Source organism: Heterocephalus glaber, unplaced genomic scaffold, assembly GCF_053883595.1.
Source record: "Heterocephalus glaber isolate CG9 unplaced genomic scaffold, H.glaber_assembly_v1.0 deba00001761, whole genome shotgun sequence".
In the NCBI taxonomy this organism is placed as follows: Eukaryota; Metazoa; Chordata; class Mammalia; order Rodentia; family Bathyergidae; genus Heterocephalus; species Heterocephalus glaber.
Window position 1 is genome coordinate 2075095 of NW_028258458.1, and position 11924 is coordinate 2087018.

Here is an 11924-nt window from a genome sequence, read left to right on the forward strand (position 1 = left end):
GTTCAAAAACACAGAGGAATTTTTTTCAGGGCCTAATTTTTGTTTCTTCATTGGATTTTGTGTTTTTCTCTCTTTAAACTTTTTTTGTATGAGGAATTGAACTCAGGGCCTCACACTTGCCAGGCAGGTGCTGCACCACTGAGCTACAACCCCAGCCCTGTGTTTTTCTCCTGATTTTCTTTTTCCCATTGTTTTCTGTTATTTTATCTAATTCTATTAATTTTCTTTTATTCTGAAATAGGATCTTTTACTTCACTTTTCAACCTTCCTTCTCTTCCATTTCTTTATTTTTCACAATTTACTTCTTGCATTCTCTGATCCAACACCCACTCCATTTATGCATGGGAAGAAAGTATTAAAATAATACAGTAAGGGAAAATCATGAGACATTCAAGATCATTTAGGAATTCTAATGCTGCCTGATCCAGAGACATTAACAAAGACTTTTTCGAAAGTCAGTACATCAGTCAGCCCATCAGATCTCTGAAAGAGTTTTTCTTAACAATTAACTGCATACTTTGTCCCCATGACTTGTTCTCATAGGTACACAGAACTGACAGCATGAATTACTTCACTTATACTTGGACAAGGCCTTCAAGTGATTCTGAAGCATACCAACATGGAGACAATGGCTCAGAAAATGTTTGTGATAAGTTGAGTCTTTAGATTTTTTTGTTTGATGGCATGAAATAATTCTAAGGGACATCTATGTCACATTGTGTCTTACAGTCTCAACAAATGATACTAAGTATGAAAAAGTATTAGTGCTCAAGAAAGAGATTAGAAGTTACAAGATGTGTGAGTCAAGAGGAATGGGAGAATATAAGCAAAGATTTGAATATTCATGTAGCTCAATATAAAAGAGAAAATTTTTCTTTGTTAAAAATTTGTTTTTCAAACTTTAGAAGAATCAAATTCCCCTGCAGTGTTTGCTAAAACAGAGAGTGCTGGTCCTTATCCTCACATTTTGTCAAAAGCAAGTCCAGAGCAGGTCCCAAATTTTTTGTTTGTATAGGAAGTTTGCTTTATTTAGTTTTCACCTTATGTTTTCCATCAGATTCATCAGGAGCATGCAAGCTGCAAATCAAACAGCTGTTCCAGAATTTTTTCTCCTGGGACTGACAGATGATCCAGAAGTGCTGTTCCTCACCTTTTACCTATTCCTGTTCATGTACCTGGTCACTGTGCTCGGGAATCTGCTCATCATCCTGGCCGTCAGTTCTGACTCCCACCTACACACCCCGATGTACTTCTTCCTCTCCAGCCTGTCCTTTAGTGACATCTGTTTAGTCACATGCACCATCCCAAAGATGCTGGTGAACATCCGAACACAAGATCAGAGCATCTCCTACACAGGCTGCCTCTCCCAGGTCTGCTCTGTCTTAGTTTTTGGTGGTTTAGAAAACTGTCTCCTTGCAGTGATGGCATATGACCGCTATGTGGCCATTTGTCACCCTCTGAGGTACACGGTCATCATGAACCCGCGATTCTGTGTCCTGCTGGTTTTCCTCTCCCTGTTTATTAGCACTGTGCACTCCCTGCTCCACACTCTGATGGCACTGAGGCTGTCCTTCTGCACAGACCTGGAGATCCCACACTTCTTCTGTGAACTTGCTCAGGTCATCAAGCTCGCCTGTTCTGATACCCTCAGCAATAACATGCTAGTGTATTTGATGGCTGGCCTATTTGCTGGTGTTCCTGTCTCTGGAATCATTTTCTCTTATATTCACATTGCATCCTCTGTCTTGAGGATGTCATCAAGAGGAAAGTATAAAGCCTTTTCCACCTGTGGGTCTCATCTCTCTGTTGTTTCACTGTTCTATGGGACAGGTGTGGGGGTGTACATCAGCTCTGTAGTTACAGATTCACCGAGGAAGACTGCAGTGGCTTCGGTGATGTATTCTGTGGCCACTCAGATGCTGAACCCCTTTATCTATGCTCTGAGGAACAGGGACATGAAGGAAGCCTTGAGGAGACTCAATGGTATTTTCCCTTCTTTTCTGTCATGTGTTATTTGTTTTAAATTCAGGTTTCCAGAGCAAGTCAAAGTAACAGGATTTGGGGGGAGTCAGAAAGCCTGATCCTTTTGTTTCCATACCACAATTTTCTACCATGATCGCATAACATAATGATCAGGTGGATTTGAACTTGGTTTGCAACCTGATGTTGCTTTATGTTTCACTCTGTAAATTGCCACATGATTTTAATTCTCTAAACACAGTATCTTTGCTTAAGTTCCAAAGACACAGAACCTGAAGCAGAGGCTCTAATCCTAACAAATTTCTGTGGTTCATGTCAGAAGAAGGTGAGACGGGAAAGGGATAGAGCAGGGAAAGTAAGCCAAGCTCTGGTCATGTACTCAGATGTCTGGTTACAGCCATGTGAGTTGCATCCTACAGCGAGTCCTACTAATGAAACAGAAGAGTGAATACCCAGAGACTTTGAAACAATTCCTGAGACCTGTTATTGCTAAGCCATATCTTTTAAGGCAATAAGAGCATCTGCCATATTTAGGATTCTCATCTATAAAATTTCCATAATTTATGAAAACAATGGCTTGAGATTATTATGTGATTTAAAACTGACTGTGATAGTTAACTGATTGTGTCAACTTGAGTAAGAAAAGCCCAAATGATTGGATTAGCATAGTTCTGGGTGTAGCTGAAGGGGTTTACTGAAGACAGAAGAATCACCCTGGCTGTAAGTGGCACCAACCGGTGGGCCTGCAGCCTGACTGGAATAAAACGGAAGTGAAGAATGAAGCCTTGATTCTATTACTTCTGAAGAGCTCCGGTCTGTAACTTTGCTTTGGTTGTCATCTTCTGGCTTCCACTGCAGACCCTTTGGCCTCCTGATATGGACTTGCATGGGACACTACAGTGAGCTCCAGGCCTTCAATCTTTGATGAGATCTTTTGGATCTCCAGCATGCAGACAGTCCTTTGGCACTCTTCCACATCTGACTCTGTGGGCGGCTATTGTAAGCCTATCTTGTAAATCCTTATATATTTATATATCTATATTTATATATACTGAAATATATCTTAAATATATTTCGGTAGTGGGCACAGACTGATATACATAGAAAACCTGCAGAACTCCAGCAGGATACTTTTAGAGCTGATAAGCAAATTCAACAAAGTGGCAGGATGCAAAATCAAACTCAAAATTCAAAAGCATCCCTATACACCAATAATGAATTCATTGAAAAAATAATTAGGGAAGCAATTCCATTTGCAACATAATAAAAAGTTAAATACCTCAAAATCTAACTAACCAGAGAAGTCAAAAGCCTTGACAATAAAAAATCACAGAACACTGAAGAAATTGAAACAGACATTAGAAAGTGGAGACAACTTTGTTCATAAATTGCAAGAATTAATATTGTTCAAGAGCACATTACTAAGAGCAATGTACAGATTCTATGCAATTTCTATTAAAATACCAACAAAATTTTTTAAATTGCTAGAAAAATAATCCCAAAACCCATTTGGAATCAGAAAAGAGTTAAAATACCCAAAGCAACTTTTAGCAAAAAGAGCAATGCTGGTGACCCTGCAGTATCAGATTTCAAATTCTACCACAAAACCATAGTAATAAAACAACATGATATGTCTCAAAACATATGACACAGAGACAAATGGAATGTAGCAGGCCACATATAAACAAACTGAAGCACCTCTAGCTAACTGATGTTTTTTGTCAAAAGAACCAAAAACACATGCTGAAGGAAAAAATCCTTTCAAAAAATGGTGCTAGGAAATTTGGATAGACACATACTGAAGATTGAAATTAGATTTCTATCCATCGTCTGTACTAAAACAAGTTAAAATGAATCGAAGACCCAGATACAAAACAAGAAACCTTGAAATTTCTGGAAGATAATACAGGGAAAACACTTAAAGGCACATCCATAGACTTCCTGAGTAGGACTCTAATATCAGTAATATCAAGAATCAACAAAACAGGTCACATCAAATTAAAATGCTTCTTGACAGCAATGGAAACAACAGGATGAAAGGACAACCTAGAGAAGAGGAAAAGTCTTTTCTTCCTACTGTTGTGATAGAGGAGGAATTATATCTAGACTATATAAATAACTCAAAAATTAACCCCCAATAGACAAATACCTCAGTCAGAGCTGGCTAAATGAGCTGAATAGACATTTCTCAAAAGAATGACTACAAATAGCGAATCAGTATATGAAAAAGTGTTCAACAGTTTTGGCCATTGGCAAAATGGTAATCAAAACTGCACTGAGATTACCTCTCACCCCATCCAGAATTTATATCATCAAGAATATACAAAACAAGGGCCAGGGATTTAGCTCAGTGGTTCTGCTGCCTGCCTTGCAAGCACAAGGTCCCGAGTTTGATCCTTGGTACCAAAAAAAAAAAAAAGAAGAATACACAAAATGGGCTGGGGATTTAGGTCAGTGGTTCCAGCACCTGCCTTGTAAGGGCAAAGACCCGAATTTGATCTCCGGTACCAAAACAACAACAACAACAACAAAAGAATACACAAAACAAAAATGCGGCGCGCCCTGCCGGGGTCCTGAGTCGTGCGGAAGACGCCGAATCGGCCCGCTGCAGACAGGCAGGTCTGCCCACACCCTGCCGAGGTCCCCAGTCGCGTGGAACACGTGCCGAATGAGCCCGCTGCAGACAGGCAGGTCTGTGCACGCCCTACTGAGGTCCTGAGTCACGCGGAAGACGCCGAGTCAGCCCGCGGAAGACGCCGAGTCAGCCCGCGGAAGACGCCGAATCGGCCCGCTGCAGACAGGCAGGTCTGCCCACACCCTACCGAGGTCCTCAGTCCCGCGCAACACGCCGAGTCAGACCGCTGCAGACAGGCAGGTCTGTGCACGCCCTACCGAGGTCCTGAGTCACGCGGAAGACGCCGAGTCAGCCCGCGGAAGACGCCAAGTCAGCCCGCGGAAGACGCCGAGTCAGCCCGCGGAAGACAGGCGGATCTGTGCGCGCCCTGCCGGGGTCCTGAGTCGCCCGGAAGACGCTGAATCAGCCCGCTGCAGACAGGCAGGTCTGTGCATGCCCTACCGAGGTCCTGAGTCGCGCGGAAGACGCCGAATCAGCCCGCTGCAGACAGGCAGGTCTGCCCACACCCTGCCGAGGTCCCCAGTCGCGTGGAACACGTGCCGAATGAGCCCGCTGCAGACAGGCAGGTCTGTGCACGCCCTACTGAGGTCCTGAGTCACGCGGAAGACGCCGAATCAGCGCGCTGCAGACAGGCAGCCACCTGATTCCACATTACCAAGGCGCAGAGGACACCAGACCACCAGACCAAGGTACTGAATCCCACTGTTCCCGGCCCAGAGGTAGGGGCTTCTGAGCCGTCGTCCCACTGCTCCTGGTCCAGAGGAAGAGGCTTCCCGGTCACCATCCCTCCCGCTGCTCCCAGCCCAGAGGAAAGGGCTTTTGGGCCACCTTCTGTCCCGCTGCTCCTGGCCCAGAGGAAGGGGCTTCCGGGCCACCATCTCTTCCACCGCTCCCGGCCCAGAGGGAGGGGCTTCTGAGCCACCATGCCACTGCTCCTGGTCCAGAGGAAGGGGTTTCCTGGCCACCATCCCTCCGGCTGCTCCCAGCCCACAGGAAAGGGCTTTTGGGTCACCATCCCTACCGCTGCTCCCGGCCCCTGTCCCACCTCACCTAGCTCAGAGGAGGTAATCCGTGCAGGCACTAACAGCTCCCCGCCCCAGTCGAAATGAGAAAACACATAAATAAGTCTCAAAACCAGACTTCCAGATCACCTACAGCAACCCCAAAGGGAAATGAGATGGAACACTCTGATACTCAACCACCTGGACCCACTGAACTGGCAACAAAAGGGGATCTGGAAAAAATGAAATCACAAATAATTTCTCAGATAACAGGAGAAATTGTGCCCTTAGTGCAAGACATGATTAATAAATCTAGAGAGGAGCTCAGGAACATGATGGAATCCCAACATAAGAAACAAATGGAATCCATAAAACAGATGCAAACAGATTTCCAGGACATGAAAAACTCTATTGAAAGTCTACACAGCAGAATGAGCCAGTGTGAGGACACAATTTCAGATATACAAGATAAGATTGCAATTAGTGACCAGGAAAAGAAAAATTGCTTCAAAATTATAAGGGAACAGGAGAAATCAATCCAGCAGCTGCTAGATGATGTAAAAAAGAATAACATAAGACTGATTAGGCTCAATGAAGAAACAGGAGAGACTGCAGATGACATAAAAAATCTCTTCACAGAAATAATGATAGAAAACTTCCCAAGCAGGGGAAAAGAGCTTGACATACAGATAAGTGAGGCATATAGGACTCCAAATAGCCTTGATCAAAAACAGTCTACACATAGGCATATAATTGTTAAGATTCCAGAAACACAACAGAAGAACAAAGATCTCCAAGCAGTCAGAGAAAAGAAACAAATCACATACAAAGGAAAGCCCATCAGAATCACAGCAGACTTCTCAACACAAACCATCAAGGCAAGAAGAGCTTGGAGTGACATATTCCACGCCCTAAAAGAAAACAGCCTCCAACCCAGATTGATGTACCCTGCAAAACTATCTTTCAAAATGGATGGAGAAATAAGATACTTTCATGATGAAGAGCACCTTAGGAACTTTGTGAATACCAAACCAGCACTCCAAAGAATTTTACACAATATCCTAGGAACAGACATTGAGGATCACAACCCCAGGAAGCAAAGCAGAATGAACCCATCTGGCATGACAAGAAATTAAATGGAAAGGGGGAGAACCCAACAAAAAGAAAAAGTCATGGCAATGACAAGTCAATACATTTCAGTTATAACCATCAACGTTAATGGTCTCAATTCACCAATCAAAAGAAATAGACTGGCAGAATGGGTCAAGAAGCAAAATCCAACAATATGCTGCATACAAGAAACACACTTAATTCAAAAGGAAACTCATAGACTGAAAGTTAAAGGGTGGAAAACAATACTGCATGCGACAGGAACCCAAAAAAAAGCAGGAGTAGCTATCCTCTTGGCAGATCAAGTAGATTTCAAACCAACACTAATTAAGAGAGATGAAGTAGGACACTACATCCTTGTAAAAGGAAGAATCCAAGAGGAAGAGATGACAATCATAAATATCTATGCACCAAACACTAGTGCACCCAACTATATAAAACAAATACTAAAGGACATGAAAAGCCATATATGCACTAATACAATTGTAGTGGGGGACCTCAACACCCCACTGTCACAAATAGATAGATCAACTAGACTAAAAATAAGTAATGAAATATGAGAACTCAATCGAACTCTTGAACAAATGAACTTAACAGATGTTCACAGAGTCTTCCACCCCACAAAATCAGAATACACATTCTTCTCAGCTGCACATGGGTCATTCTCCAAAATAGACCACATACTCACACATAGAACATGTTTAAGTAAGTGCAAAGGAATTGAAGTTATCCCCTGTATATTATCAGACCATAGTGTGATGAAATTGGAGATCCATAGCAAAAGAAACTCAAACAATTTCATAAACACGTGCAAATTGAACAACACACTTCTGAATAACCACTGGGTCACAGAGGAAATTAAAGAAGAAATCAGACAGTTCCTTCAATTAAATAACAATGACAATACAACATATCAGAATCTATGGGACACAATGAAAGCAGTCTTACGAGGGAAATTCATAGCAGTGAATACGCATATTTGGAAAACAGAACGAGCCCAATTAAACAACCTGATGCTGAACCTCAAGCTTCTAGAAAAAGAAGAGCAGGACAACCCCAAAGCTCATACAAGGGAGGAAATTATAAAGATCAGAGGAAAAATCAATGCAATGGAGACTAAGAGAATGATACAAAAAATCAATGAAGCCAAGAGTTGGTTCTTTGAAAGAATCAACAAAATTGATAAACCTTTAGTCAACCTTGTCAGAAAAAGGAAAGAAAAGGCCCAAATCCATGCAATTAGGAATGAAAAGGGTGAAATTACAACAGACCCAGCAGAAATCCAGAGGATCATCAATACCTACTTCCAGAACCTATATGCCAATAAGATGGAAAACACAGAAGAAATGGACAGATTCCTAGATACATATGAATTACCAAAGTTGAACGAAGAAGACCTAAAAATTCTGAACAACCCAATATCAACCAATGAAATTGAAAACATAATTAAAAACTTATCAACTAAGAAAAGCCCAGGCCCTGAAGGCTTCACTGCTGAATTCTACAAGAGATTTAGAGAGGAACTGCTGCCACTACTGTTTAAACTCTTCAATGAAATTGAAAGGGAAGCAATACTCCCAAATTCATTCCTGGAAACAAGCATCACCTTAATCCCCAAAGCAGAGAAAGACCCAACTGAAAAAGAGAACTATAGGCCAATTTCACTAATGAACATAGATGCAAAAATCCTTAATAAGATACTGGCAAACAGAATGCAGAAGATCATCAAGAAGATCATACACCCTGATCAAGTGGGATTCATCCCAGGGATGCAGGGATGGTTCAATATTCGAAAATCAATTAATGTAATACACTATATCAATAGAGCCAAGGACAAAAACCATATGATTATCTACATAGACCCAGAAAAAGCATTTGACAAAATCCAACATGCATTTATGATAAAAACTCTACAAAAAATTGGAATAGATGGTCTCTACCTCAAACTGATAGAAGCCATCTATGAAAAACCAACAGCCAATATCATACTAAATGGTCAAAAACTGAAATCCTTCACACTAAAATCAGGAACAAGACAAGAATGTCCACTATCACCACTCTTATTCAATATAGTTCTGGAAACATTAGCCACGGCAATTAGACAAGAGAAAGAAATAAAAGGAATAAAGATAGGAAATGAAGAAGTCAAATTGCCATTATTTGCAGATGACATGATACTCTATATAGAAGACCCCAAGAACTCCACCAAAAGTCTTCTAGACTTAATAACCAAATTCAGTCAAGTAGCTGGTAACAAGGTCAACACACAAAAATCAATAGCTTTCCTCTGCAACAATGACAGACTCACTGAGAGAGAAATAGGGCAAATAATTCCTTTCACAATAGCATCCAAAAAACGGAAATACCTAGGAATCATCCTAATGAAAGAAATCAAAGACCTCTTCTCTGAAAACTATGGCACTCTGAAAAGAGAGATTAAAGATGATATCAGAAAATGGACAGACATCCCCTGCTCCTGGGTAGGAAGGATTAATATAGTGAAAATGGCCATACTTCCCAAACTGCTATATAGATTTAATGCAATTCCAACTGAGATCCCAGCAGCATACTTCATAGACCTCGAGAAAACAATCCAAAAATTCATTTGGGAGAAGAAGAGACCCAGAATAGCAAAAGCAATTCTAGGTAACAGAGACATGGCAGGGGGTATCACAATCCCCAACCTGCAACTATACTACGAAGCTACTGTGATAAAAACAGCATGGTACTGGCAAAGAAACAGGCTTGAGGACCAGTGGAACAGATTAGAAGATGCAGAAACAACGCCGGACACACTCAGCCATCTCATCTTCAACAAAGGAGCCAAACACCCTCACTGGAGGAAAGATAGCTTCTTTAATAAATGGTGCTGGAAAACTGGGCTTCATCTTGCCAAAGATTAAAACTAGACCTGTATCTCTCACCATACACTAAACTAAAATCAAAATGGATTAAAGATCTAAATATTAAAATAGAAACTCTGAACCAGTTGGAACAGAGGTTAGGTAGAACCCTTGAAGACATCAGTGTAGGAAAAGACTTTATGAACAAAACCTCAGTTTCCTGTGAACTAGCACAAACAATCAACAAATGGGATCTCTTCTTATTAAAAAGCTTCTGCACAGCAAGAGAAACCACCAGCAGTGTGAAGAGACAATCCACAATGTGGGAAAAATCTTCACCTGCTCTTCCTCAGACAAAGGTCTACTATCTCGAATCTATAAAGAACTTAAAAAGATCAGACCTCCCAAATTTAAAGACCCAATCTGGAAATGGGCATCTGAAATGAACAGACATTTCTCAGACAAAGAAGTAGAAATAGTAAATAAATACATGAAAAAATGTTCAACATCACTGGTCATTCGAGAGATGCAAATGAAAACAACGCTGAGATTCCACTTCACTCCAGAAAGAATGGCTGCTATCATGAAATCAACCAATAACAAACGCTGGCGGGGCTGTGGGTAAAGAGGAACCCTGCTCCACTGCTGGTGGGAGTGTAGACTGGTGCAAGCACTGTGGAAATCAGTATGGAGATACCTCAAAGAACTAGGACTGGAAATCCCATTTGACCCCGCTATTCCACTGCTGGGGATCTTCCCCAAAGAATTAAAAGAAGCATACCACAGTGATATATGTGCACCCATGTTCATAGCAGTGCAGTTTGTAATAGCTAAAACTTGGAAACAGCCCAAATGCCCATCAACTGGAGCCTGGATAAAGAAAATGTGTTTTTTTTATTAAATGGAGTACTACTCAGCCATCAAAAATGAGAAATTAGAGACATTTATAGCTAAGTGGATGCACATTGAGGCAATACTCTTAAGTGAAATAAATAGGACACAGATGTGTAAATATCGAATAGTTTCTCTGGTGTGAGAAACTGAAAGTGTAAATAAGGACTAAATGTATAATAGGTAATGTGAAATAGGAAGAAAAGGGGCAAAGGGGAAGGAAGTGGGAGGGCTAGGGGAAAGGATAGAAGGGAATGGGATTAATATGAGAAAATGGAAAAATAGGAACAAAATCTTTGTAAATAGGGCTGGAGGGGTTGAAGGGAGGGCTGGGCAAGGGTGAAAAACAAGAACCAAGAGAGACTATGTAAAGGTGCAAATTTCCAATGATGAATGTCATTATATTGTATACCTAAAATGTACCAATTATTAGAATGAATAATTGATAATGTAAAATAGGAAGAAAAGGTCCAAAGGGGTAGGGGTAATGGGAGGGGCAGGGGAAAGGAAAGAAGGGAAAGGAAAAAATGATGAAAAATGGAAAAAATGGAAATAAAGTCTTTGTAAATAAGGGTGGAGGGCATGAAGGGAGGGCTAGGAATGGGGAAAAAATAAGAACCAAGATGCATTATGTAAAGGTACAATTCCCAATGAGAAATGTAATTGTGTTGTATACCTACAATGTACCAATAAAAGAATTTAATACAAAAAAAATAAAATAAATAAAATTCAATTTTAAAAGGAGGGGTAAATTAAGAGATCTGTTTACAATGTGATGACTATAGTTAGTAACAATGTACTGTATTTTTTAAATTACTTTGATTATATATGTTGAAATATGTAAGATAATGACACGTGTATGCTTGATTTAGTGATTTCACAATACATACTTATTTTAACACATCATGCTTACATGACAAATTTTGAAATATTTTATTTTTCAATTAATAAATTTCTGTTACAATACACCTTAAAAAGAATTTAGGGATTGTGTAAAAGCAGCCAAGTAGAGTTTTGAGATTTTAAATTTGATCTCTGTAAAATGTTTTGGTAACAGCTCTGCTATCCAATAATAGAACTATTAATAGACTCACCTTTTCATAATCCAAATGAGAATTCAAAAAAAGTATCAAAGTTTGTGATCTTCCAAAGATATCAAGAAAAAAAGCTGATTGAATTAAGTCTGAAATGCTTTATACAGCAAGGAGGTTGATTTGTACTTTTTCAGTCAGTTTATCTTTACATTTCACACATAATTCTAACAAATTTAGCATTTCATTTCCTAGCTGGAAAAGATTAGAAGAAGCAAATAAGTAAAAGCAGTAGTAATAAAGGGAAGGATGGGACTCTACCCGAGGTGGGGCAATGTGAAGGGACATTTAATTATCTTGACCCTAACTAGGCAGGAAATAACTGGTAATTCTAGAGTTCACCTCACTTAGAAAGTCAAAATGAATTTCAAGC

At 40.4% G+C, this 11924-nt stretch overlaps 1 protein-coding gene across 1 annotated transcript; it reads left to right on the forward strand.

Moving 5' to 3' along the window:
• The first annotated feature begins 1043 nt into the window (after window positions 1-1043).
• LOC106008534 (olfactory receptor 7G2-like) lies at window positions 1044-2211 on the forward strand. Its single transcript, XM_013068664.3, has one exon. It carries the CDS (start codon window positions 1044-1046, stop codon window positions 2079-2081), a length of 1038 nt encoding a protein of 345 aa, XP_012924118.2. The 3' UTR covers window positions 2082-2211.
• The last annotated feature ends 9713 nt before the right edge of the window (window positions 2212-11924 follow it).

Bases quoted from the DNA above. Each gene is read 5' to 3' on its own strand.
- LOC106008534 (XM_013068664.3), top strand. From the start codon at position 1,044: ATGTTTTCCATCAGATTCATCAGGAGCATGCAAGCTGCAAATCAAACA.